Source organism: Aspergillus melleus, assembly GCF_016097325.1.
Source record: "Aspergillus melleus strain CBS 546.65 chromosome Unknown contig6, whole genome shotgun sequence".
Taxonomy (NCBI): Eukaryota; Fungi; Ascomycota; class Eurotiomycetes; order Eurotiales; family Aspergillaceae; genus Aspergillus; species Aspergillus melleus.
Window position 1 is genome coordinate 3,090,044 of NW_025763375.1, and position 25,784 is coordinate 3,115,827.

The following is a 25,784-nucleotide window of genomic DNA, read 5'->3' on the forward strand; positions in this document are numbered from 1 at the left end:
GGGGTTGAGGTACCGAGAAACATCATGTCGCGAGGGGACGAGGTTCCAACCCTGATGCATCGGCCTTTGTTTGGCGGTATTTGGAATATACAGGATGCCGGGAACTCAGAAAGTGGCAGTGGCAGGGAAGCAGACGACGCTGCGGATGTCTTATACCAGATCTCAAGCATTCGGTCAAGCGAGGAAGCAGTTGAGGTGATTACGCAGTGTTTGATCCACCGGATCAGTAAGGCACTTGCTATTCCATTGAAGAACTTGGACGCGGGCAAGTCGATCAATGACTACGGCGTCGATTCTCTGGTAGCGGTCGAGCTGCGCAACTGGTTTGAGGCGAAACTGCAGGCTGAGGTTGCAGTCTCCGAGATTCTGGGGAATGTTACATTTTGGGACTTGGCAGTCTTGGTGGCTGGGAAAAGTAAAATTGTTGCGAAGCGCTTGACGGAAGGGTCTGTTTAATGGGAAAATACAGGCCATTAACCAGATATATGTGTGATAGTTGCATCTCCACGCTGCACTGAACATGGTTGTGACGTTGCTTGCAGACATTCAAAGTCAAACTACCATATATTGTCGTCTGTGTGTAGGGAACGGCGTGTTACAAAAAGATCACAAATAATGTGTTCCTGGGGCTTAACTGGAAATCTTTCGTTAATCTTTTGCCCAGCTAACTGTCACGGGGTCAGTAGTAGGTGCGCTTCTACTAGCTAAAACCGTTTTAGTTTATGCCTAGTATGGAACGTTTAACCATTAGGCTACTACAAGATTAGAATATCAATTTCCCAGACTTGGCTGCGCATTGCGCTATATAGCACCTTGGCCAGTTCGTCATACCAAGCTAGACCGTTTGTACGAGCCGGATCTTCAGGATTGCACCACCCCAGTCTAGAACAGTAAACAAAGCATCCAGCACGGTGATACGATCGAAGCCTCTTCCCATAATCCACCTGCCACACTTGCGTGAAGTGGTGAAGTTCAAAAATGCCTGTGAAAAGTTCGCCATGCCAAGGACGAGCAACGCAATGAAGTCGAGCTTGAGATCGCCGTCCTTCGTGCCAGTCGATAGAAAGCGTGGCGATTTCCAGATGGCCAACAGACGTAGAAAGGCAAGCAGTGCAGGCGCGGAGTTTATGCCGCCTAGGTACGACATGATGTCATGATGCCTATGGGGGAATGTTGGTGCATTTGTATCGTATTCCACTGGCTGGCGTGCTTACCATTTGTCGCCTTCTCGTAGAGAGCGGACCATAGGATCAGATGATGCTTCTCGTTTCGATAATTTGCGCATCATCAGCTTCTGTCGGAATCCAAAGTGGATCAGAGCACTTTTCACGAGTACTTTAGCCTTCCGCTTGTTATCGCTCGACTTCGTAATAACCCACCTGGTAAACCAAAGCTAATCATCCATACTATTTAGCTAAAGATGCCGACATTCAGTGAAAATGACATACCCCATTTCCAGCATACAAGGCAGCAAGGGCCCCGTCACCCGAGATTATAGGCGACATTGTGGTATTTCGAGTTTGGTTGTTGATGGTGACAATCTGGTGGGGGAATAGCGCGTTATGAATAATCTTACTTCCCAGTTCTTCCGAGGCTTTTCTGTGCAACTTCTAAGCACTAAACTTCGTTTATCCTTGACGGCATCGTAATACGCACCGATAATCTCGGAGCAGGTTTGGTAGGGCTTTGCTTACTGAATTGGGAAACTCGCCCGCCGACTGGGTAATAAAGTTAAGTGGTAAATACCGAGCAGGTTCTCGACAATTAATACCTGAACACTGATGTTTGAGTCTTACTAAAGGCTATTATCGTCAATAACTAAGTCAGTTGATCATAGTCCACTAGAGGAAAGCCTGTCCTACTAGACCAACATTCTGAAACCAACGTTGCCCATGCGGCGTGGATTGGAACTCATAGTAGTACCTGAGTATTCTGGAATCAGTTATCTAAATAGTGCGAGATGTTGATTACATGTTCAAGCTTCTATTTCGCAAAATCCTCGCAACTGGCGCCAAATGCACAACAAATGTGGCATATTCTGTACTTCTCGCATCCGGCACCACATTCAACCCCTCTATTGTCCCGAGAAAGGTTCATGGTGCAGACGTCGCAAGTTTGCATGGATCTGTTTTCTGCCTCCCCAAGCTGAAACTGGCCTTGTTCTGCCTGTTCATCACCACTTAGCTGCATACCGCAACTACTCAAAACGTCTCGCATTCGAGTAAACCCCGTCAATCGTATCCACCATGTGAGACTGCGACCAAAGCGATCCTTGGGCTCATGCTTGAGAGGACGGTACTTTAGAATTTGCAAGACCATGCCACAGTAACCATGCTGAACAGCCGCAAACAAAGGCGTGAGGCCAAATCGATCCGGGCGATGAACGTCGCTACCACGCGATCTGAGCTCCTCAAAGAAAGCCGTATGACCCCCGACAATAGCCCAGAAGAGTGGAGTCCTGCCTATCCGGTCCACATCGTCCCTTCCGAGTCCAGGGGTGTGCAGAAGTCGCGTGAAAGTAGCATTGTTGCCCCCAGTGACTGCCCAGGAGAGAGCATTTCGCCCGAAGCGACCGTCCGTAGCTTTCAGGGACACACCTCCCTGTATGAGGACATCGATGATAGCTACATTGCTCAGAAGTGCAGCCTGACACAAAGGAGGCATGCGCATCCTACCCTGATCGATGTTGCCACCTGGGTAGTTGAGCAGGTGCTCCACCATCTCCGGGTTACCGTAGGCGATAGCTGACCCGATTGCGGTTATCTCCAGTCTATTTTGTACGAACAGCAAGTCAGGCTTGCTTTTCAAGAGCATATCCACTACTCCTGTCATGTCGAAGATCGCACTGTCCTGAAGCTGGCACGGACAATTATTACCGAGAGACACTGCATACTCCAGCGGCGAGCCTCCTTGATTGTCAAGATGATCAGGCCTAGCGTTGTGGTCGAGGAGTAGCTTTGCCATTCCAGGATTACCCGAAAACACGGCTTGAAACAATGCCGTTCGATTGTCGAAATCACGGGCTTCAGTGTTAGCCCCGGCCTCCAAGAGCTGCTCCATTGCATCGACACGACCTCGAGATGCAGCTAGCATCAGTGGGGTGAAGCCCCTTTGTTCAACTCGGGCTTCAAGATCATTTCCCTCTTTGATAAGACGCCGCATGATGATCTTCCACGCCGAGAGCCCTTGTTCTTCAGGCACCTTGACTGCGGCCGACATAGCCAAGGGGGTTAGGCTTTCAGAGTTCCTGACATTGACTTTGGCATTATGTTTCAGGAGCAAATCCACCACCGCGGACTTAGATGTTGTAATGGCCAAACACAACGGTGTATCCATATTGACGTCTCGGGCCTCGACATTCGCCCCCTTCTCCAGCAAAAGCTTGACAACCTCCGCTTGTCCTTCCAGGGCAGCCCAATGAATCGGCGACCTTTCTTTCTCGGTCGTATCCCTCTCGTTAACATCCTCCCCATTCTCCAACAACATGCGAACAATCTCTGTATAGCCTTCTTCGGCGGCACATATCAGAGGCGTGCGTCCAGCCACCAACTCTAACATTTTCTCTCGGGCTGACTTCTCGGAAGGCACGATGGAAGAAAAGGCCCGTTGATAGTGCATTTTCGCGACCATTTTCTTCATAGCGGGACTACGGTAGCTCATGCCGTTGATCTGGGCCCTTTCATCCAGGAATTCTCGCACGGTGTCCACGTAGCCAAAGACACAGGCGATCATCAGAGAAAGGCGACCGTCTTTGTCGTCGCAGTCGGTGTGAATCTGGCCGTTTCTTCTTCCGAATACTGCGAGTTTCTTCTGTTCGAATTGGTGGGTCTGGGCTCGTTCTTGGGACGACATATTGTTTGGGGGATTTCGGGACGCGAAATGGGATTAGACGATTTGTTGAGTAGAGAGCCTAATGAGTACTGAGTGTGATGGTCATAGTACGGTGTCTTGTAGTCTTCCCCTCCATCTATATAGATAGACCCGTATGCAAGGGGCTTTTGTAGATTAGGCGACAAGACTCCGTTGCCTGTTCGTGGATATGTGCAAGAGTGCTGTATATCTTACTGGAGATCTTTTCAGATTTTTGATAGGCCCAAGAAGATTCATTGCCTAGGATGGCGAAAGGCAGCACAACACATATTGAAATTCCGCCCAGAAATCCGGGATGCTACTTTGGGTCCTAGCAAGGCCGCGGTAGCATTGAACCTGTAGCTTGCAGATGGTTCCCTGCTGAGGCTGTCTGCCGTCAATTGACTAGCTATGCGCGCATTAAGACTCTGTTTTCCCTGCTTATTGGCCCTTGTCGAAGCTTTCGCTGACAATGGCAAACTGAGGCCTTGGGTACGGCTTGAAGGGCACTAATATCCCGGCGGGCTAGCGGAGCGGGATGGCCCGGATATCCACAGTGGGCATTTAACTTTTGCATGGAGACAAATCCATCAGTGCAATCATCAATATTTCCCTCAACAAGATATTATATAGTGAGATTGGGAAGGTCTTAGACGTTGTGACTTAGAGAAAGCAAAAGTCAAATCATATTTTCCAGCCTCAGACTAGAGTACACAACTGAAATGATAAATTAGGCAGAAAAGTCCACTCAGCTTATATATATTGGTATGATTGCCAACACGATGAAGTAATTCTAAGTTGACAACAAGTTCATACAGCGTGATACAGCCCTTGTGAAACCCCTCGTGATACCAAAGGTCTCTTTTAGCAGAATTCCGTGTTCTGTTATCCGCAACCAGATTGTGGTTTGTGTTCCTTAAGAGACTTCGAGCAGATTTTCGTCTGTAGGCTTCGGTCGGGCTTACTCCACAGACCGACTAAGATTATACCAGGTGGCTCTTCCGCTACCGAGCAGGCAGAAGTCGCTGGGGAGAGGCTAGGATTTGGTGTAATGTAAGAATTATTGCTACCATATTCTCAAAAGATATCTTTTACAAAAAATAGAAAGAAAGAAAGAGAATGAAGGAAGGAAGGGGAAGAGAAATGTAAAGAAAGATATATAAAAAAATAGGCAAAGAAAAACATACAACAGCCGGGATTCGCTGGTGGTCACCCACCCAACTACTAACCGGCCGGCGTGTGGCTTAAGTACGGCTGAGCGGACGGGAAGCCCTGTTCTCCACACCCTGTGGTCGTATGTGCTTGAAAGGGGCTCCTCCACGATTATGTGGAGATGAATAATAGAACAAGTTTTAAGATACAAGACCTGGCTAGTGGGTTTGCTTTTTACTAGGTTACAGGTAGGTAGTTCTAAATGTGGCTGGATGGTGCCTACGGAGTATATACGTTCGAGGTATCTCACATGCGACAAGCCTACAAGACCAATTAAGGGATAATACAGCTTGTATGTGTAGGTTTTCATATTAGTAGACTTATACTTTGTTAATGATGCATTATTTTCATATAAAAACAGGAAGTACATTTGAACAGCCAAATCACCAGGCAGTTCATTTTTAATAGCTTTCAAACCAGATTCACTAATACCCTGATAGTCAACTATTAACAAGTCGCCCGAGCTTTCATACTGATTGTCAGAGGCCATTATTCATTATCCCCTAATAGTCTTGACATATCGGAAAGAGGATACTTGGTAGACCTACCTAGTACGATGGTAGAATCTATAGATCGTGATTTGTTTCTTGCTCAGGCCAGCTAAAGCTCCATGCAAAATAGCCCACTTCAATGCTTCAACTCTAGGTCACACCACGTCTGCTAGTCACCCGCTACCGTGGTTCGTTCAAACCAGGATATAATTACTGCATCTAGCCTCATCCCACATTGGTTCGGCACCGCGTATCGCAGACGTGACATAATATCAGCGGGAGCCAAGAAATATCATCTCGTATCCGTCAAGTGGCACTGGTCTGGACAATTGGTTGACTTCGTATAGCCACCTTAAAACCCCGCCTTTCGAGTTCTTGAGCGAAGGCCGTAGGGATAAGAAATATGGAGCCGAACCCATAATCTTTGCACATCGTAGCCCGTACAACAGAGAGAATTTTCAATATTGACCTAACAATATGTCCTTCGATCCGAGCAGCCTGTATATGCCCTCCGGCAAGATCGACCATGTCGACATCACCGCACCAGCCGATCAGTTCGAAAGCCTGGTCAAATGGTACAACAAGGCGTTGGCACCGCTTAATTACAGAGAGCTGCTGCGGTTCCCCGGTGCAGTTGGTCTAGGGGACGAAGTTCCTGATCTCTGGATCTCGCAGACGGAATCGGAGACGCCTCAGAATGTTCATTTCGCTTTTACTGCAACGGGTAAGCTCTAGCTGCAAGGTTTCGAACGTATTTCTCTATCTGACCACAACCCTCAATGGAATAGACTATCAGACCGTTGACCCATTCTACGACGCGGCCATCGCGGCTGGTGGGAAATGCAATGGGAAGCCGGGACTCCGGCCAGAATATCACCCTGACTACTATGGGGCGTTCATTGTTGATCCACGAGGCAATAGCGTAGAGATGGTGGGTTGCAGTGTCTGCATTTATTTCAACTTCATATTAACGAGATCATAATAGGTATGTCATAATGGACGTCCAGGGAAGGAGTAAGCGACTACCGAATGCAATCAATGCTTGGTCATGGGATATGGCTTATATTGTTATTGTCACATTTGCAGTGACGGTCACTAGAATTGCCATAGTGCGCCAGGTCTCCAGTATTGCTTGAATCATTTGCTTCGTTGCTATAAACAATATTGTGCTTTAACTCAAATCGAAGAGAGCCGCCATGTGTACCTCAAAATCTCTCACTACATAGTGTAGGGTCCAATTCTCCGCTGACTTACGCCCTGCAGATTCACGTTTGAATATATTAGATCTTCAGGTAGCGAGCACCCCAGCCAGCATTTACTAGCACTTATCCACTCTTCTCTGAAGGGTTGGCGGATACTCATCAAGCAGCAAAGTAACGTGCATTTCAAAAGAGGTATTGCCAATAGACAAGACAATAAAACACAGATCGAACTACGCCACAGGCTGAAGGAGTTCTATCGGAAGTTTCGTCCAATCCATATTTCGTCCCATAATCCTTATTATCCAAAATCAGGCACGAGGGGTCGTGCAAGACGACAGTTCAATAGCGCCCGAATAATACCGTAATTGGAAAGGCATTCCGTGGCCCACTATACAGACCAACATACTGATGGCAACCCCGATTAATTAGTCGCACTGCCTTTCCGGGATACCAGACTCATCCGAGCAGCACCTAGTATCGCTCCCCCGGAAAGTGTCAAGACGCCACTATACACCCAGACCATATTGGCACCATGCGCATCCAAGATCGCACCAGCGATGGGCGTTCCAACCAGCAATGCCACCCCCAATAAAGTGAAACACATACCCATCCTTGTTCCAGTGACTCCACGGTGCGGAGAAAGCATGACGAGGATGGGGCCCATGAGAGAGACAAGGCACCCTGAAAAGAACCCATACAACGCGCAAATGGCAAATAAGGTCGTTTGTGTCTTGACAGCGATGATGCAGAGAACGAGGATGCCCGAGAGAATAGCGCAGGGAACAAGAATGGTGAGTGGCCCAGTCCATCGGGAGATATATCCTGACGCTAGCCGGCCGAACGTCGATGTTGCGTTCAGGATGGGCACTAAATAGAACGCCAAAGTCGCTGATGTTATATTATTTTCAATCGCCACCGACTGGATATAGTAAAAGGGCGTATAGAGACCCATGAAGCAGAGGAACAGACCGATGTTGCAAAGTGTGTACGGGGTTTCGCGGAAAGCCGCCCCATCAATTAATTTCCGGCGACTGGCAGGAAGGGTACGCACTCTGAGGACTAACGCAGAGATGCTCAGTCCGAACAGGGCGACAAAGCCAGCAACGCGAGTCGCCCATCCAAACCCAACCATGTTAAGTAGCCGGTGGATCAGGATCGGGTAAATAACGCCGCCGATGCTCGATCCGGCGGCGGCGATGCCGACGACCAGGGGCAATCTTGTCGTAAAATATGTCGAAAGAATCGCGATGCTGGGAACGAAAATGAGACCGCCGCCAATACCTACGCAAAATGCCTGTGCCAAAAGAACCTGCCAAAAGGTATGACACAAACTGAGCATCATGTGGCCGAAGACCACGAGAAACGAACCAACAAACAGCAGTGGCATCGCATATCCGGCGTCGTATATCGGTCCCGACAGGACACCGAGGAACATAATCAGGAACGATTGCAAAGAACCAACCCACGAAATCTTTGATGGAGCAGTATCTTGGAGAAAGTCTCCCTCGTAGAATGTCTGAAACACTCCGTAGGAGTTGATGATACCCCTGCGGATGATCAACATTGTTTCGAAGCCACTGCCAAGCAAATACAGAGCTTACCAGGTATTGAAGAAGAGAAAGAAAGAACCGACAACCTGCAGCCACGCCCGAATTCCTCCATTTGGCGGACCTAACTCGGTGGTTTTCGATTCTAGGACTGCCATGTTCATCGAATCACTCGATACCGCAGAGCCCGGAGCACTGCTCGAGGGCTGATTTGTGGGCGAAGTCGCCATTTCAGAGTCACAAGCCGCGGCCAGTGAATAAAAGGCACGTTTGTAGTTGGTGACGAGGAGTTGAGATATAGGAAGGTCTTAACAACCGCTAGCCTCGCTTCGGGTGTTGACCAAGAGCAGGAACATAGAATTTCCATGATCACTCACTTTCAGGCCTCTATGTAGTGTTATCCCTAGTTCGGTGTGGCAATGGAATAAAACTATAGAGAATTAACCTGGATAGAGCGCTTACTAGACTAGCCCGAACAAAAGGTCGATTGATGGAGATAAGCTAATTCCGAGATCTTGGATCCGCCGGCTAAGACACGTACAGTGTCACTTACGTTGGTGGAATGTTCAAATAGTAAATAAGAATAAAATACCAAAGATTTAGTATAGTCAACTTTGAAAAAAGAAGGTGATCAAATAAGTGGACAAGCAAGAAGGAAAAGCCTGCTAGGCCCACTGCCGCGGCCACAACAGGTTAGCTCGGTCATCCACTAGGCTGTCCCTGCCAACGCTGTGCTCCGGGCTCCGGACTTCCCCTTCACTCCCACACTATTCCATTCCCCGAAGGTTCTCATCTCATCATCCTGCCTGGTCATCGTTACCCCCGCCATCTTCACAAATGGAGTCGGTCAGATCCACGAAGTCTTCCGCGCAGGGTGATTGGTCGCCAGCAGCTACCCCGGCCGAGCGACGCAAGCTCCAGAATCGAATTAATCAGAGACTATACCGTAGGCTATTCTCGGCCAAACGAATCTGCTGGTCATCTACTCACCGAGCATTGTCTAGGGCAACGCCAGCGCAGCAAACAGCCCGAAAAGCAGAACTCCTCGCGGTGGAAAAAGATCGGCTCGCTAGTGGACGAAGGGAATCACCGGTCAAAATTGAGCAATATTACAACACACGCCTGCGTCCTGCCTCCCAGGGGTCCTTGGATACCAGCGATCCACAACTGCAGCATTGCTCCCGCCGGCGCACGAGAACTCTTCAACGAATTTGAGATGGCTGCCTATCACAGCTACTGTAGTAGACTGCCGGTAGCTGATCATCTCCTCACATTGGTCAAAGTTAACGTATACCGTGCCTTCTTCGAAAACCTCGCCGCCTTGGGCATGGATGGCGGCTGGATGAAGGCTGATACCATTTCCCCATTTTGCATGTCACGGCCCAATGCGCTTGTTTCGACGCCGCCGCCAACCCACCTACGCCCAACTGCAGTTCAACTACAAATACCTCATCATCCGTGGTTGGATTTCTTTCCTCACCCAAAAATGCGCGATCAACTCATCTTGGCGGGTGATTTTGACGATGATGAACTGTGCGTTGATATCATGGGGTTCTGGAACACTAATCACCCGGATGCTGGGTTAGCTGTTTGGGGCCCGCCTTGGATACTACACAATTGGGAGCTAACGGAAGGCTTCATCCATAAATGGGGATGGATGCTCCAGGACTGCCCAGAGCTTGCGAGATCGACCAATCATTGGCGTGCTCTCCGTGGCGAGAAAAGTATACAGTTTGTGTGCTGATTTGGTCACTGATGGCCAGATCCTCACCAGAAAGCTCCCTTCAGTGTCAGGTTATGTGCAATGAACCTTCATATCCAATGTTATCGTTGAGTAGACGCGAACCTGGCCGTTGAAAACACTCGACAATTGAGAAATTCTCCGCCGAGGAAGGAGGGAAGATGCGACGGCGATCATCGTGCAAGAACCCACCAGGCTTCCCGTACGCTAGGGCGGAATGGGCTAGTCCGTAAGCAGTGGCTTTAGTTAGCGTTCGTTCCTTCCATACTCCGAGGCACCTGGCCTAATTCGATCAGGACCATACATCCACACAACATCCATGGCCACAGACGATCAAAAACTCGCTGCTGATCCCGGATTCCGTGCTTTACCCCCGCCTTATTCCTGGTTGACACTAATCACAACATTGTGCCATCTCTGCAGATGGGATCGGTCCCATCACCATGTACGGAGTACATCATTGCACGTGAAATCTGTACTTCTATCTCATCGCCAAGACCCTCTTCTTCCTTTGATCCAGCAACTTAGCAAATTTGGATTAGTATGTCAGCATCGACACCTGGAATCGACATCAATCGTGTCCAGTGGCTTTTCAGGTATATGCCCGCGGAAGCAGCAACTGGGCCAACGGCTTCTTGGCCTTGTTCATTCCTGCCAAATAGATTACCCCTGCTCGAAGTCCGTCGCGGGTCGACGGCGAGATACAACTGGCTTGAGAAGCGTACATTCTTCAGACTACCCCTCTGGCCACTGACGACAATTGATTACCGTTCTAGCTCTAAAAAGCAAGCGCGGGTCCGGGAATGCTCCCGTTGTGCTGAACACTCTGACACATGTCGGCCAAGATGCCGAGTCCCATCTATACGGTTGATCGTCGGGCACGTTCTCCCGGCTCGGTCAGCGGGCAAGTTTTTGTCTGCCAAGCCTCGACTTCCAGATATAAATTTCCTAGTTGTCCCGGATACAGCCAATCTGTCGTGAATCTAAATACCCTCAGTCCGATCGACACTTTCTATTCAAGTATCTTTCGGCGCCCGCCAGGTTGTAACAATGAACTATTCAAGCGCCGTTGCCAATGCCTCCGCCCTGATGAGAGGTGTGGTGTGGACAGGAAACCCCTTCAACGTCAGTGTGGTGGATCTGCCGGTTCCCACCATTGAATCGCCTACCGACGCCATCGTCAGAGTGTCGATGGCTGGTATCTGCGGCACAGATCTTCATACCTACCGTGGTCACTATGGCAGCGCTGAAGTCCCATGGCCCATGGGGCACGAAGCCATTGGCTTCATCACCGAGCTAGGAGACGCGGTCTCGAGTCTTCGGGTTGGAGATCGTGTAGTGGTCTCTGACACGGTGCACGTATCTGACCCGGTCACGGAAGCTGCGACATCCTACGCTTTTGGCATGGGGCCTGATCGGGGCGACCTGGGTGGTTGTCAAAGTCTGTCTCTTTTCTCTTTCCTCTATATTTTTCTGGGCAAATGTGACTGACGGGTAGTTCTGGACTAGGCGAGTATGTGAGAGTTCCAGTCGCCGAGGAGAATCTCATTCCCGTCCCGGGCAACAATTCTCGTCCTTCCAACAGTGATGCCGACTACCTTTTCGTCTCCGACATCTTCGCGACCGGCTGGGGGGCCCTGGACTTTGCTGGGTTTGAACGGGGTGACACCGTGGCGATCTTTGGTGCCGGCCCCGTCGGCTTGTTATCGACCTACTCGGCCTTTCTTCGCGGCGCATCTCGCGTGTACGTTGTGGATTACGTGCCCGAGCGACTCGATCTTGCTCGATCCTTCGGCGCTACGCCGATTAACTTCATGAAATCCGACCCGGTCGAGCAAATTCTCGCCAACGAGCCCAACGGGGTAGATCGCAGTGTCGACTGCGTTGGATTCGAAGCCGTCAATAAATCCTTGCAAATGGAATCTGACATCGTTGTTCGCCAGATGGTCAACGTCACCGCGCGGTTAGGCGGAATCGGCGGCGTTGGTATATACGCAGACGTCCACAACAGCACCGGTGTGCCGCTCGGAAGTGCTGTGTCAAACAACGTGCCGTTTCCCATCGGCACCTTCTTTCAGAAGAGCCTTCATTTCCGGGTGGGCGCGATCTATCCGCCCGACTACGCTTCGGCCCTTTTGGCGCTGATCCACACGGGCCAGGCTCGGCCTAGTTCTATCATCAGCTCCTTTGTCGATATCGAGGAGGCGCCGCAGGCTTATCGCCGTTTTAATGATCACCAGGAGACGAAGGTGGTTATCAGATTTCCGTGGTCCTAGCTCTGTGGTGTCAATGTTATCATGAAGAAGCAATTATGGGCTTCTCCCGGTTGGCGAAATAACAGACTGGTGGTGTGGCAAGGTTCAATCAGTTAGAACTGTAATTGAACGTTTGCTTCGCTTCTCAAAAGGCATGTCGTCCGCAGATTAACCCAATTTGACAATATATTTGATAATTCAATGTCTCTATGAGCGATCTCCATATATTTAGATCCCCAGATCAGTGTAGGTGACAATTTATGGATTTGGTAATGCAACCACAATAAGGAAACGACTGTGAAAGTCAAGCAACAATATCCGTTGTTTCTACATTCTATCTGCTTGATCATCGGTACTTATATATACAGCTTGGAACCCGCCTTTGTATTCATCACATACCTGCGGTTTGCCTGGAGCTGAAACACTATCTACATATCATATAACTCATAAAGTAACACACCACACTTCAGTTACCTGGAACCGACACCCCCGAAACCTCCTGGCAGATACTCAACAGTTCCTCCTGCTTGCTCACATTCCCAGCCGCCGAATCAGGCGTATCCTGCCCACTCGGCGTAAAGAACGTGCCGCTCTTCAATTTCGCCAACGGCCCCTCCCCAGCGGCCCACTCCGCCAGGGCCTTAGTCGGCTTCTCCAGTCCCCCGGGAGCCATCGAACCTCCCATCTTCGTCCTCACCCAACCCGGATGCATACTAACCACCTGAATCTCCTCGCCCCAGCGTCTCGCAAACGCATTCGCAAGCATCATATCATGCAACTTACTATCCCCATACGAATGCGACTGCGTCACGTTCCGCAGACTATTATCCCCGCCATAGTGACTATCCGAGCTCATGTACAGCAACCGCGACGTCGGCCGCTTCATCGCACAGGTCAGGATATACGGCGCTAGCGTGTTGACCGCGAACACGGCGGAGATCTTATCCGCGGTAATCTCGCGACTCGAGGTCCCACCGAACCCGATGCCCGCGTTGTGGATCACCGTATCGAATGGTTTACCGCCGTTGAGCGCATTGGCTTGGTCGGCGAGTTTCTTGGTCTCGGTGATGGAGCGCAAGTCGGCGACGAGAACGGCTTCGGCGTTGGGGACGGCTTGTTGTGTGGAGGTGGCGCGGTCGGCGTTGCGCGCGTGGAGGACGACGGAGTGGCCTTGTTCAACGAGGCGTTTGGCGGCTGCTAGGCCGATGCCGTCGCTGGAGCCGGTGATGAAGATGCGGGCCATTTTAATGATTTTGTTTTGGGGGTTTTAAAGGGTGTTACCAAGGGACAGTGTTTGTTTAAGTTTGATTCTAGAATGGCGAGGCGGCATCGTGCTTGCTTAATATTTGAAATCGCTTGAATGATATCATACTGGAGCGCTCGGACAGGGCCTGAGAGTATGACGTCAGGAATAAATCATCTTCACAGGCCTAGTTGCAATGCAATGCACGATTACAAACCGCAAGGGATATATCACGAAGGACTAGAATTTTCTATCTTCCAGAACTGCTGATAGAAACCACGAGTGCAACCATCGAGTATACCAGCGCTCTAGGCTTCAGGGGCCCACGTTTGGTTAAGCTGCCGGCATTCCGCCCGGTCGGGGAGGAAAGCGCCTGGTCCCGCTCCATTCCGGCGGGGGGCTTGGGCCTAGACCGCTAGTTATAGGTCCCCGAAAGTCAATGAAAGGAACAACACAAGCTAAGAGAAAGGTTTTACTACAGCTAACTTCGTTGTACGATGTTCTCGCATGCCAAGAAATATCAGTAATCTAGGGGTGAGTGTTGAAAATCTCGTTGCTAATTAGAGAGTGCTTTTAGAATAATTGAATTAGTACCAACCTTCGCGTGTAGCAGGTCGTATCTTAGCACTATGTATCATAGCCATTGTCAAAGGTGTGCTGATTAATTGTTATTACTGTGGATGCAAGAAAGGTGCAAGGCGCAAAATATAGGATGTACTCCGTAGGGCGTAGGTATCTATTTAAGTAGATGTGGTCCAGCTCTTACAAAGGAACATACCAATGCCACTACGAGAACGAGAACCCTCGCAATCCTTTCCTAATGATGAATTCAAAAGACTGTATTCATGTATTATCCACTAGAATATAGGCAGTTAACTATAACTAATTCAACTTTATCTTTAAAAACTCTATTAGCGAGGTCTGTGCTTTAGTAAAACCAGATCTGTTCAAGGACAAGGCCAATGGTAGGCACAATTGGAAGAAGCTAATCAAATTGTAAGTTGACAGTGTTGACGATGACCTCCACCAATGTTGCTAATCCCTTTCTCCTGTGATCTGTGTTTTCATCCAGTCGTTCCAATGACACTGAATTGGTATCGTGATGTATGGATTAATTGTTTATATTGAAGGTGCAGCGATCCAAACAAACTCTATGCACTCTAGCCGGTATACTCGGTTCCTGGTATCATGTGCCATCATGTGCCATCCTGACGCGCCCCACCAACTTCTCCTCACCAACAACTGCTTCACCATTTCCATCGCATCCAGCCACCACTCATCCATCCATCATGTCATCCGGAGTCGAGATTATCAACGGCAAGAAAACATTCATCCCGATCGGTATCTCCCATTCCCCCTAAATCCAGTCAAACACCCACTAACCAACCCAGAAAACAACCCCGAAGTCCTCTCCCGACTATCCCGCAACCTTGGCGTCTCCACAGCACTCACATTCCATGACATATTCGACCTGAACATCAACAATGACACGTCAGAGATCTCCCTCCCCCGTCCCATGAACGCCCTGATTTTCCTCTGCGTCTCTCCCATCTTCGACCCTGTCCGCTCGCACCTGAAGTCCACCCTCCCCACCTACACGGGCCACGGGCCCTCGGAACCGATCATCTGGATGAAACAAACGATCGGACACGCTTGCGGGCTGATGGCGCTTCTCCATTGCATCTTGAACCTTGATGACGGGAAACACATAACGTCTGGTTCGAAGCTGGACGAGCTACGCAAGAAGGTTATCGAGTTGCCTCCCAAGGAACGCGCTCAGGCACTCTACGACTCGCAATTTCTAGAAGATGCGCACATGGATGCCGCCGTCCAAGGTAGTTCGAGTGTTCCTAGCGCCCGAGAGAACCCGAGCGGGCATTTCATTGCGTTTGTGAAGGACGCGCGGGGGAAGGTGTGGGAGTTGAATGGGGGTTTGCCGGGGCCGTTGGAGAGGGGCGAACTGGGACCGGACGATGATTTATTCAGTCCCGAGGGCGTCAGATTGACCGTTGGAGAGTTCATGGATGTTGCGAAGACGGTGGATGGCGGGTGGGGTATTTCAATCGTGGGTTTGGGCGTGGATAAAGCTTAGTGTTCGCGTCTCTACCCACGGTGATCCGGCATGTGGGGTTGAGGAACACACGGCAAGCTTGATCGGATTACTGCCGATTTAATTAGGCTACCTGCTTCCTGCTGGAACTTAATGGTTCCGTGGTGGTTTTTTTTTGGCTCCGGTTCATCATTTGAGACAGAACTTGACAAAATCATGAGAATGGAGTCCTGGGATGCATTCTACCAGCTGCCTGTCAGAAAGTTGGTGAGATTTCACCAGTTTCAGCCGCATCAGCTCCAGGGTGTTTCTAACTTTCTACATATATGAACTGCAGTCAAACTCATCCTGCAACGCCCACTGAATATCGGAGCAACAACGCCAAGACATTCCCGCCCAATGAGGAAGGTCGTATTCAAGGGGCCCGTTGCCGGTCCGGTGACATGGTACCAATGGTATCGGCGAAAAGTCTTCAATCTTGACGATTAAAGTTTGAAGCTCTCTACTGATTCATACGTCAACCGATCGCCCCGACGCGTCCGGAGCTATGAAAGCATGACCACGTCAGAGGCTATCAAGCCTTCACATTGCTCCAGCGCAGTACGACTGTTGTCGTTGAGATATAAGATACACCAAAGGAAAGAAGAGATGAAGGGCTAATAATGCAAACGCAGAAGAAATTAGCCATGTCATGAGTACCATCCGGCATAATACCTGATCCCTAATATGGCGGAAGGCTCTTATCAAACAGCGGAAAATAGGTGGAACAATTTGAATCCACACTTTCCGTTATCACACTCACGCCGGTTGGATTCGAAGTACACCCCAGGCAGCCAATATCCGCAGTTCCATTGTTGATAACGGCTGGCCATCCGGGCGCCTCGGGAGCGAACGGGTCCTTGGTGAAATTCGCCCACGATCCCTGTATGAATTTACTCAAAGCAATTTCGTCGTTGGTTGCATTTCCACCAAAGATGCCATAAGTCCCAAACACCAATCCGATTTCCGCCGAGTGGTAGGCACCAATGTTGGTGATGTTCAGTTCGGGATACGTCCAGGGCTGCTGCGTATCCGCAAAGGTCGCGTTGAAATAGTATCGGTAGGTGGAGCTTCCAGCCTGTACATTGGCATGGGAGACGAGGTTCGCAGGGCACTGAAAGAGTAAATATGTAATGTACTCCGCTATGTAAAAGAACAGGGCCTTGGGGCTTTGTGCAAGAGCAGCAGCCAGTCTCCCCTGGATCGGAGCCACAAGACCAGGCGACAAAAATGCCGTGAGACTTTGGATAATGGCAGGGAACGATACACTTCCGTTAGGCTGTACAGCGAATTCAAAGTACGCCGCTGACAACAAAGAGCCTTCATAGGAGTTGGTCCCTATTATGATCGGAACGTCGGCTGATGGCTCTTGGCTGCGGGCATCCACAAGTGGAGTTGCCCGTTGAGTGATATTATCATTCACGGGCAAGAAAGATAGAGCAAGCTTTTGGACAACCTGATTGATCAGGGATCCATTGATGCTTTGCATGCATTTCAGTTCATCCGCCTCGTTCGTCGTCTTATTGCACCCGACAGAACCGACAACCTGTTTCCATTTCGGTAAACCCGAATTGTCCATGGCGCTCACCGACGCCTGTCCTGACTGTAAGATTGCCGCCCGGTAGGGAACAGGATCCGGAGGAGAAGTTATCAGCCGGTCAACGGAAGAAGCCCCCGAGGATTCGCCAAAAATGGTGATTTTTGAAGGATCTCCGCCAAATGAAGCAATGTTGTTATGTACCCAATCAAGGGCGAGACGCTGGTCATACAATCCGACATTCTGCGAGTCATCGTTGATGGCGGGGGAATTGGAAAACCCAAAGACTAGAGATGCAGTCAGTTGCAAGGGTGATCTTGAGGCTCATCAAAGCACTCACTATTCGTTCGATAGTTAATGGTGACCAAAATCACATCCTGGAATGCGGCAAATCCAGAACCGTCATAGATTGGCTGTCCAGAATGACCATATTGTAATGCGCCTCCTGGGATCCAAAACATGACCGCTTTATCTCCATCGTCAGTAGCATTCGCTGGCGCATATACATTCAGGTACAGGCAGTCCTCGCTGGCTGAAACCACATCGTCGCCGGGCGCTGTAGGCGAGCCACCTATTCTCCCATTAGCTCGAAACCCGGTAACCACAACATCCGGTCATTGCACACTCGTCATTTCAAAGCATCTGTCCCGCCACTGCGTGGCATGGATTGTATCATCCGAATCTTCTACTGGTTCAGGTGGCTCGAACCGATCCGGAGGCGAAATGGCAAACGGAATACCAAGGAACTTGTTGACTACGGCCGTGGCCGACGGCAGAGTGGTCGTAGTGCCAATAATTGTGGCTTGAGGGATAACCACTGTGGGAGCAGGGTTTGTTTGGCAGACCGCATCTTTGGTGAATGAGAAAAAGAAGAAGAGTAAGCTGAGAGTAATAGAGTACGGCGTCATATTGAAAGCCGGAGTGGGGGTTGTTGGGGTGAGAAGTTGCAAAAGCTGTTTCAGCAAGCGGCTGCGCTCCCGGACTCGCTGATTGGCTTTTATAGGATCTATAATACATTGCGGCAGTGACGATGCAATCGTTCGGAAACCCACGGCTGCCCGATCTGGTGGAGCTCCAGCAGTATAAAGCATATAAACTATGGGAGGTGGATCCTTCCTTGGCCATCCGCGGATCCAACGCAGCGGTGGGAACTGAATGCGGAAGAGCACGGCTACCCCCCAGGGTGCATAATGATGCAAGATGCCCAATAAGTTGCATTGGAAGTCTTCACCTCTGGCCTAACTCGTCATGCCAAGCCGCTCTGGCCTGTTGACTTGTCAATCTCCTAGAGAATATAGTTCAATAAAAGTGGACAGACGCAAGGAGAAGGCAGTTTGCCCAGCCTGCATACTGTGAAGCGGCTGCCAGTTCTGACGAATAAGCTTTATAGGGTCTCGCATGGCTTCATTTTATTATGTCGTGTAGGTCATCTGTCCAACTCCATCCTCTCGTGTACAGAAACCTTGTCCTTTTTGTATTTATAGCGTTGTTCACTTCCCAGGGACGTTTCTTTGGCCTCTAGGCAGCTTCATTTCATCAGGCCGCCATGTCTTTAGCTACGTGCAATTTGACTTTCGGCGTTGTCCGTCTGACCTAAGCTTATGACGATCTATTTGGTTTCTTGTGATATTACAAAAGTGGGTGTCCTGAATATCCAGGCCAGCGGACTTCTCTTTCGGAAATCCGCGGTCAGCTGACCCCACTGGATACCTACAGTATTCTACATACCGTCAAATCTCAGCATTGCCACGTTGTCTGTGTGCTAGAGTGTAAAGAACATCTTGTATTGGGCCCATGCCCCTTCCGGTTCAAATTCTCCAACATTAGCAATTATTGTCAATATCGAATGTGGCTTAGTTTGAGCGCACGTACCTGTTTCTTTGACTTAGTAGTGCTGAGAAAGCGGGCAATTGTGGCGCCACAGGCAAGGGACTAATGCACTTATTACAAGAAAGCATTTTATACTCAGTACTCTGTACCAGTCAATCACATTTGATGCTCAATTGAGCTGCCACTCCTGAATGCCGTGACTCTATACTTCGGCCCCACCATCCAATCACAGCGCTGCCCACCGGTGCGGGGCAGTCGCTAAGGCCGATAAGGCACCCCTCACTTTTCTCTGTCGCTTTCTCTCTCTCCATCATCTCTCCAAGTCTGCCATCAATCAATGATCATTTGGAACACTAGAAATACACTCCATTATGTCCTTCCAACCCTCCAACCCATCATCCGACAGCCGTCTCTCCACCCGGATATCAATCCGCTGGATCCCCGAACCCGCCTCCGAAACCACCGACACCGTCGTGATGTCCGTCAAAGGCTGGTACGTTGATCTCCGCGTGGATAAAAGCTCAGGTGATATCGATTGGGCCATCGCGGGGCAACGAATTGTGGATAGTCAAGATTCTAGTACGTATGCCTTCATAATACGCGTCGGGTTTGGCGTCAAAAAGCCGTTTTACTGACCTCGCAGATCGCGTCCAATTTACACATGAGATCGACTCGCATAATTCGTTTAACGTGGCTGACTGCGGAACGTTCACCGCCCTGCCGAACGGCGATGATCTTGAAATCGGATCGATGCCGAGGCCCGATAAGCCCGGTTCGCCGGTGACCGACTACGAGGAGGTGTGGAGGGAATTGACGTTCAGAGAAGGCCCCGAGGGTCCAGAGAAGGGTGTCTCGTGGGTCCTTGAGTCGAAGCATGATATCGAAGATGGCGAGGAGAAGGAGGTGTCTAGGACATTTCTGGCGAGGGTTTGGGGTACCTTCGTTGTTATTCGCCAGACGCAGATTATCGGACGATCGCATGGTTCCAACGACATTTCCGTGAAGGAAGGGAAGGGTGTCAGTGCTCGACGAGAAGAATGGGACCCGAACGCGGGATGGGCCGCGAAATACGTGCTCCCCGGTAAAGGGGAAGAACTCCCTACCATGAACAGTCTGGAAGGGGAGGGCACGGGCGCGTGGCGCATTCCAGGGGAGACGGTGGTAGTCTGCGGCGAAGAGTATACGGTTCGATCATTTGAAGAAATTGTGTAAGGTAGGTGGGGCATCTCATTTCATTCGTCATACTCTATCTCTATTACGTCTATTTACAAGTCATTTCTGGGTATCCACGCGCTTACTGCTCGTTGACGAGCACATAGCGGTAGCGGGCCTTGCCGGCGTCCATGTCGACCACAGCCTGGTTGGCGTCCTTCATGGGGCGCTCCTGGACCCAGGTCTGGACGTTCTTCTCAGCAGCCAACTCCAACATCTCACGGATCTCGCTGGGGCTACCAATCAAGGAACCACCGAACTTGACACGCTTCATGATAAGAGCGGCAGCGGGGATGGCGAGAGCACCGTCCTCGGGAACACCGAGCTGGACGAAGTTGCCGTTGGTCTTGAGGAGGGAGATGTAGTCGACCAGGGGCATCTATCACAACATTAGTTCATGTATCCGAAATGACCTGCGTGCATACGGCAAGTACATACCTTGGAAGAGGAGACGGTCGAAACGATCAGATCCAGGGAACGCGAGTTGTTCTTAACCCAGTCCTTGTCATCGTCGGTAGCGATGTAAGCATCGGCTCCGAGCTTGAGGGCATCCTCGCGCTTGTTGTCCTTGCGGGAGATGGCCACGACGCGGTCAGCGCCGAGAGCCTTGGCGAACATGATACCGAAGTGGCCGAGACCACCGACACCGATGATACCGACGGTCTTGCCGGGGCCGCAGCCGTTGTGGCGGAGAGGCGAGTAGGTGGTGATACCACCGCACATCATGGGGGCAGCGACGGAGGGAGAGATGTTGCTGGGGATCTTGATGACAAAGCGGGAGGGAGCACGGTGGTACAGAGCGTATCCACCGTAGGCCTGGCCACCGTTGAGATGAGTGCTGTTGTACGTTCCGACCATGTTGTTGGGGCAGTACTGCTCCAGGCCGGAAGCGCAGGCCTCGCAGTCACCCTTGCGGCCCTGGCAGGAGTCGTTCTGAGCTCCGACACCAACAATGTCGCCGACCTTGATGTTTCCCTCGGCCTTGGAGCCGACGCGTACGGCAGTACCGACGATCTCGTGGCCGACGCAGCAGGGGTACTGGGTAGGGCCCTAATTCTTCGAGTCAGTACATTATTGAAGATCCACCTCTGGGGGCATGAAAACATACCCATCCGCTGCGGAGAGTGTGCAGGTCGGATCCACAGATACCGGAGTGAGTGATCTTGATGTCGACGTCGGTTTCCTCCCAAGCCTTGGGCTCGAACTCCTTCCACACCATCTTGCCCTCGATGGCCGAGGAGTCCAGGCCCATCCAGCCCTCAAACTTGTAATCGGTAGCAGCCATTTTGAATATGATCTCGGATATGCTAAGCAAATTGAGTGTCGGTCGAATCTGGAGAAGGGTCTGATTCCCAAGGGGTACTCAAGCAGATTTATAGTCAGAGAATGTGGCCACAAAACAATGACGAAAAAAGGGGGGCAACACACTCCTGGGGGGGTACCAGAGAAAAATCGGAACAAGAGGATTAGAAATTCAGGTACTGAGGTGATCCACATATCCCCAGAATTAAATCCATTATTTCCGTGATGACAGTGGACCGTGTCTTGCTAAGTTGCCATTCTCAATACCATTGGATTTACTTCAAGACCGCAAAGTTCATGACAAACAAACTCCTCTATACTAATCAGGTCGAGATATCACCTTTGATCACCAACTCCGGCTTATCCTAACTGTAAGCCAACGGCTTTAAGCTTACATTCCTTCAGCATAATCCCTTCGAACCTGCACCGAATCCTCCAGCCGGAAGAACGGGTCGGTCGCCATGTGGAGCCCTCTACCGCCGCATACCGTGGACCCGGTGCCCACGACACCCATCGATTGGCCAAAGGATGAATAAAGGGTTCTTTCGTCTTCCACCGACTTTGAAAATTCGAATGCCGCGGTTGGCACTGTGTTGCGCTGTTTGCTGGCCGCTTATGCGTTCTCCACCCAGCCCTGGTTGGCCCAGCACCGCAGAGCTCGGCGCCAGTCTCTAAAATTTCTTAACCAGGGCCGATGACGCCACACAACGTGGTCTCCGTGCTACCTGCAGATGGCTGACCGGGGAGGTTATCTAGTTAAAGTTTTCTTGATCGGTGGTCTCGGCCATCGGGGTAATTCGGAGACTTTCAGAGGTGGTTCATTTAGGCTTACATTGTACTCCGGACCTCCGGATATTGGAGTTATGGAGATTAGATGATGACATGCTAACGGTCTAGTCCTAGGCTTGTTTTGGAGGTTGCATGATCCGCGGATTCCGGAAGTCTGTGATCACCAAGAGGAGATCGTTCTTTCTTCCTCTCTTTATTGCATCGTTGTTCGAGATTGCAGAACCAATCATGGGTAGTCTTATCCTTCTAGATGACTCTCTAATACGGAATTCCGAGTCTTCCGGGCTCATAAGTCCATCGGTGCCTGCAACACCTCACCATTTTAATAGCTTTGAGCGGACTTTGAACTAATCTTATCAAAGTTGACACCCGCCGGTAGATCATCCACGGCTGAACTGAGCCGCTGAAAGTGAGTCGGCACCCAGTCGTTGTACAAAGCCATGACGAATTTATACGATGTCCATCTCTCCCTACCATTTCGCGCTGTGATGCTAAATACGCGAACAGAATGACGATAGTATGTGGTCTTTTCCCGATCTATCACAGGATAGTGACCATATATTCTTACATGGTCATGATTATGGGAAATGGAGAACCCCAGAATTTGTCGGTGGAGCTCTTTCTCGCGCTCCACTAGTCGAAAGATGTCCACGACGCCTTTCAATGCGCGAGACATACTGTGAGCATTTTGCCGGTCCGCTAACTCGAGAGGTACCCCACCGCATTTTACCTCTACCGCTAAGAACGGGAATAGCATCTCGGCGGTACCCTTGAAAGGGGATGTACTATGGAATCCGCCCAGGAATGGAGCAAGTTTATCAATCTGGCTTGTGGTGAAGGCTTCTTTCAAAAACCCCACCGAATAGTCGGGTTGTGGGGTTGGCATTTGATACTGTCCACCCTTGCGGTTGCCTGCGTCCAGTTGCTGCGCGTGCACAACTTCGTCGAGGGAGATCGACCCATCCCAGAGCTCTTTAACACTGTCAATCAAGCACGTGAATCCAACCTGGCCGCGAAAAAATCCCAATCTCCGCCCAAGGAACCATCAGCTGACCAATGACCTGGGTGACTGCAACTTCGTTCCTCTCTGGAAGTATACGTTTGACGTAGTTGAAAGAATCATCATCCTCGAACATTGTGTCTCTGGGGACCTCACAGCCCCTTTTCAACATCTTCGTACATATCAATGCGTCCCTTTTTCCGATTCCGTTTCCATGATCTGTCAGGAAGCTTCCCTTAGAGTTGAGAAATCCGTCCATCTGCTTGTGTTCGAGTTCTGCATTTCCAGTCAGCTCTGTCGGCGTTTCGTACGTCGACGAGATAAGGTCCTTCATGTTCTTGTCGGGATCTGCTTCAAAGAATTTCTCCGGCCATGTCTCATTCTGGATCCAGTATAGGATCGAGGTCGATTTGTTTATCTTCCCTACTTCAACTGGCTAAATACAGGTTAGCTACTTTGCCACTATGCGTGACCCGCACGCTAAACGCAAGACGTTAAAATGTACACGCACCTGTAATTTAACGAGATCCTTCGATGTGATTGACTTTGAACGGGACAACCTCTCATGCACCATCTTCTGCCTCTTCGAGGGCTTCGGTTCCGTCTCCGTTCCTCGTTTTCGTTTACGACTCGCTGGATCTGCCTAGGCAGAACAAAGTCAGTCTTCTTCTGCTCCTTCGATTAGAGGTGAGATGGAAATGGACAGCCTACCTTCTGTTGTTGTACTTTCGGTGAAGGAGGCCGTGTCTTTGACTTCGTTGACTTTTCTTCTTTTTTGCGAATACGTGCACTTCTTCGATGGCCCTGTCGGGGTTTCGTCATTTTCGATTTTTCTGCACGCTTGGTCATGGTGACGTTTGGTTTGGCTAGATTCTTGGGTTTGGACGGTCTTGGATATTGGAAGTTTTGCTATGGAAGTGAGAGCAGAATGGAAGAGAAAGATATCTAATCTACGGTGCTCAGACAATGGAAAGGGAGATAATGACCTGCAAATAAAGACTATCATTCTTTCTTGAAAGCATGGAACGAGACTAGCTAGGGTTAGACAAAGCGTTGTAAAGGATAAATTGTGAAAGAGATTATCTGTCTTGATTCGGAAGTATAATGGGAGACTTAGACAATTACATGACACTTTTTAGAACAGGCCCTGGCTCCCTGTACGTTCTGAGTGGAAGATGATAAAGGATGCTGGATTGAAAGGGCTTTGTAGGATCCCAATAAATATCTCGAACAATGGAGTTTTGGAATAGTTCCGTTCTTTGGTGTTTTCATTGTCTATATGTCTTCTTGATATAACAGCAATCTTGGGAGAATATGTAATTTCTTGGATCTTTTTACTTTTTTTTTTCTCCCAACTCTTGAGCTTGGTTCCAACATGAACTTACGTTGCGGTGTGAAATTGCTCAACGGAACCATTGGGGCAACTATATATATTACGAAGTGTAGTACATTTGATACCCGCCAAACCACCAAATCCCATCTTTCGGCCAGAAGCGTAGGATTAGGTCCGACGCCTTTTCCTCCTGAGGCATATCACGGGAAGGTATTAAGCCGAACCAAGTGGCTGTAGATCCATCCCCTACTTATCATGCGAGGCGAGGAGTAGGCCGTTGCGTTGCGAAGTAATTGTCTTCTTCCGGTTTAGTGAGTATACAAGTAGCCGTCTTGGCAGCAGAATCTCAACAAGATCCGATATGGTGTAATGGTTAACATCGCCGTCTCTCACACGGCAGCTCGGGGTTCGATTCCCCGTATCGGAATAAGTGTTTGGACGTTTCTTTTTGGTTTTTGATCGATCGGCTTCTGCCAATAGAGTAGCGGCTGTTTATTTCCTTTTTCTTTTCTGTCTTTACCAGCTGTTTAGAGGTTTATAATATGTAGTGTAGGTAGCGGACTAGGCTGCGAGACTCTTGCTTCCTATAGATCTTTGTTTATTCATTAGCCCCAATCAGATGCACTAAGTTATTCAATCTGTTGGAGAGTATACCCGCTCCCTTCAATTTTAGAGATCCTTGTCATTCAATTCTCCAATTTTAGACGCAATGGTCATCGGCACGGCACTACTCCTACCTATTGTAGATATAGATCTAGAATAATCACCATAACAAGAGCTAAAAAGAAACAAACAAGAGTCTCTCCAGTTTAGTCATAAAATTCTATAATCAAATTATCGACATCAATACCCCGCATACACAAACCAACCGACAAGCAAACCACCAACACTAACTAATACACATCTAGCCTAGCATAAGCGCTAAAAAGTCGACTCATCCTGCATCACCCCCTCGTCTACCAATAAGATTCCCTCTTCTCGACTCATCCTCATCCTGCATACGGGTAGGATCCACGCCAAATGATGTCCTGGATATGTGTAGTTGGACAATTGCCGAACAGCATGGCGATGGATTGCAGTAACCAACCCAGACGGAAGACGAATTGGCGCGAAGGAAGACAAGTCTCACCTGACAAATATAGGTTTCCTTCC

At 49.7% G+C, this 25,784-nt stretch overlaps 12 protein-coding genes and 1 non-coding gene across 13 annotated transcripts; 7 read left to right on the forward strand and 6 right to left on the reverse strand.

The window, feature by feature from the left end:
• Nucleotides 1-24: 24 nt before the first annotated feature.
• On the forward strand, nucleotides 25-456 carry LDX57_010821 (acyl carrier protein; the record flags this gene model as incomplete). The annotated part of the gene is made up of 1 exon (XM_046092568.1): nucleotides 25-456. One exon carries the CDS (start codon nucleotides 25-27, stop codon nucleotides 454-456), a length of 432 nt encoding a protein of 143 aa, XP_045948546.1.
• Nucleotides 457-835: 379 nt separating this feature from the next.
• LDX57_010822 (uncharacterized protein) lies at nucleotides 836-1,505 on the reverse strand (the record flags this gene model as incomplete). The annotated part of the gene is made up of 3 exons (XM_046092569.1): nucleotides 836-1,160; nucleotides 1,215-1,393; nucleotides 1,449-1,505. The coding sequence occupies 3 exons, from the start codon at nucleotides 1,503-1,505 to the stop codon at nucleotides 836-838; spliced, it is 561 nt and encodes a 186-aa protein (XP_045948547.1).
• Nucleotides 1,506-1,983: 478 nt separating this feature from the next.
• Nucleotides 1,984-3,852, reverse strand: LDX57_010823 (ankyrin repeat domain-containing protein; the record flags this gene model as incomplete). Its single annotated transcript, XM_046092570.1, has 1 exon — nucleotides 1,984-3,852. The coding sequence occupies one exon, from the start codon at nucleotides 3,850-3,852 to the stop codon at nucleotides 1,984-1,986; it is 1,869 nt and encodes a 622-aa protein (XP_045948548.1).
• Nucleotides 3,853-6,029: 2,177 nt separating this feature from the next.
• LDX57_010824 (uncharacterized protein) lies at nucleotides 6,030-6,287 on the forward strand (the record flags this gene model as incomplete). The annotated part of the gene is made up of 1 exon (XM_046092571.1): nucleotides 6,030-6,287. One exon carries the CDS (start codon nucleotides 6,030-6,032, stop codon nucleotides 6,285-6,287), a length of 258 nt encoding a protein of 85 aa, XP_045948549.1.
• An 888-nt stretch (nucleotides 6,288-7,175) lies between these two features.
• On the reverse strand, nucleotides 7,176-8,318 carry LDX57_010825 (uncharacterized protein; the record flags this gene model as incomplete). The annotated part of the gene is made up of 1 exon (XM_046092572.1): nucleotides 7,176-8,318. The coding sequence occupies one exon, from the start codon at nucleotides 8,316-8,318 to the stop codon at nucleotides 7,176-7,178; it is 1,143 nt and encodes a 380-aa protein (XP_045948550.1).
• A 748-nt stretch (nucleotides 8,319-9,066) lies between these two features.
• On the forward strand, nucleotides 9,067-10,139 carry LDX57_010826 (bZIP transcription factor). The gene is made up of 2 exons (XM_046092573.1): nucleotides 9,067-9,247; nucleotides 9,306-10,139. Exons 1-2 carry the CDS (start codon nucleotides 9,139-9,141, stop codon nucleotides 10,043-10,045), a joined length of 849 nt encoding a protein of 282 aa, XP_045948551.1. The 5' UTR covers nucleotides 9,067-9,138; the 3' UTR covers nucleotides 10,046-10,139.
• Nucleotides 10,140-11,092: 953 nt separating this feature from the next.
• Nucleotides 11,093-12,318, forward strand: LDX57_010827 (glutathione-independent formaldehyde dehydrogenase; the record flags this gene model as incomplete). Its single annotated transcript, XM_046092574.1, has 2 exons — nucleotides 11,093-11,483; nucleotides 11,552-12,318. 2 exons carry the CDS (start codon nucleotides 11,093-11,095, stop codon nucleotides 12,316-12,318), a joined length of 1,158 nt encoding a protein of 385 aa, XP_045948552.1.
• A 445-nt stretch (nucleotides 12,319-12,763) lies between these two features.
• LDX57_010828 (uncharacterized protein) lies at nucleotides 12,764-13,540 on the reverse strand (the record flags this gene model as incomplete). The annotated part of the gene is made up of 1 exon (XM_046092575.1): nucleotides 12,764-13,540. The coding sequence occupies one exon, from the start codon at nucleotides 13,538-13,540 to the stop codon at nucleotides 12,764-12,766; it is 777 nt and encodes a 258-aa protein (XP_045948553.1).
• A 1,289-nt stretch (nucleotides 13,541-14,829) lies between these two features.
• LDX57_010829 (ubiquitin carboxyl-terminal hydrolase) lies at nucleotides 14,830-15,632 on the forward strand (the record flags this gene model as incomplete). The annotated part of the gene is made up of 2 exons (XM_046092576.1): nucleotides 14,830-14,881; nucleotides 14,932-15,632. 2 exons carry the CDS (start codon nucleotides 14,830-14,832, stop codon nucleotides 15,630-15,632), a joined length of 753 nt encoding a protein of 250 aa, XP_045948554.1.
• Nucleotides 15,633-16,311: 679 nt separating this feature from the next.
• On the reverse strand, nucleotides 16,312-18,074 carry LDX57_010830 (uncharacterized protein; the record flags this gene model as incomplete). Its single annotated transcript, XM_046092577.1, has 3 exons — nucleotides 16,312-17,453; nucleotides 17,507-17,737; nucleotides 17,792-18,074. The coding sequence occupies 3 exons, from the start codon at nucleotides 18,072-18,074 to the stop codon at nucleotides 16,312-16,314; spliced, it is 1,656 nt and encodes a 551-aa protein (XP_045948555.1).
• A 1,293-nt stretch (nucleotides 18,075-19,367) lies between these two features.
• Nucleotides 19,368-20,208, forward strand: LDX57_010831 (uncharacterized protein; the record flags this gene model as incomplete). The annotated part of the gene is made up of 2 exons (XM_046092578.1): nucleotides 19,368-19,575; nucleotides 19,640-20,208. 2 exons carry the CDS (start codon nucleotides 19,368-19,370, stop codon nucleotides 20,206-20,208), a joined length of 777 nt encoding a protein of 258 aa, XP_045948556.1.
• An 82-nt stretch (nucleotides 20,209-20,290) lies between these two features.
• Nucleotides 20,291-21,493, reverse strand: LDX57_010832 (NAD(P)-dependent alcohol dehydrogenase; the record flags this gene model as incomplete). Its single annotated transcript, XM_046092579.1, has 3 exons — nucleotides 20,291-20,587; nucleotides 20,647-21,258; nucleotides 21,317-21,493. The coding sequence occupies 3 exons, from the start codon at nucleotides 21,491-21,493 to the stop codon at nucleotides 20,291-20,293; spliced, it is 1,086 nt and encodes a 361-aa protein (XP_045948557.1).
• Nucleotides 21,494-24,987: 3,494 nt separating this feature from the next.
• Nucleotides 24,988-25,059, forward strand: LDX57_010833. Its single transcript has one exon. It is a non-coding gene; the product is annotated as a tRNA-Glu (tRNA).
• The last annotated feature ends 725 nt before the right edge of the window (nucleotides 25,060-25,784 follow it).

Coding starts and splice junctions, on each gene's coding strand:
- LDX57_010826 (XM_046092573.1), top strand. CDS start 9,139: ATGGAGTCGGTCAGATCCACGAAGTCTTCCGCGCAGGGTGATTGGTCG. Junction 9,248..9,305: donor AATTAATCAGAGACTATACC/GTAGGCTATTCT, acceptor AGCATTGTCTAG/GGCAACGCCAGCGCAGCAAA.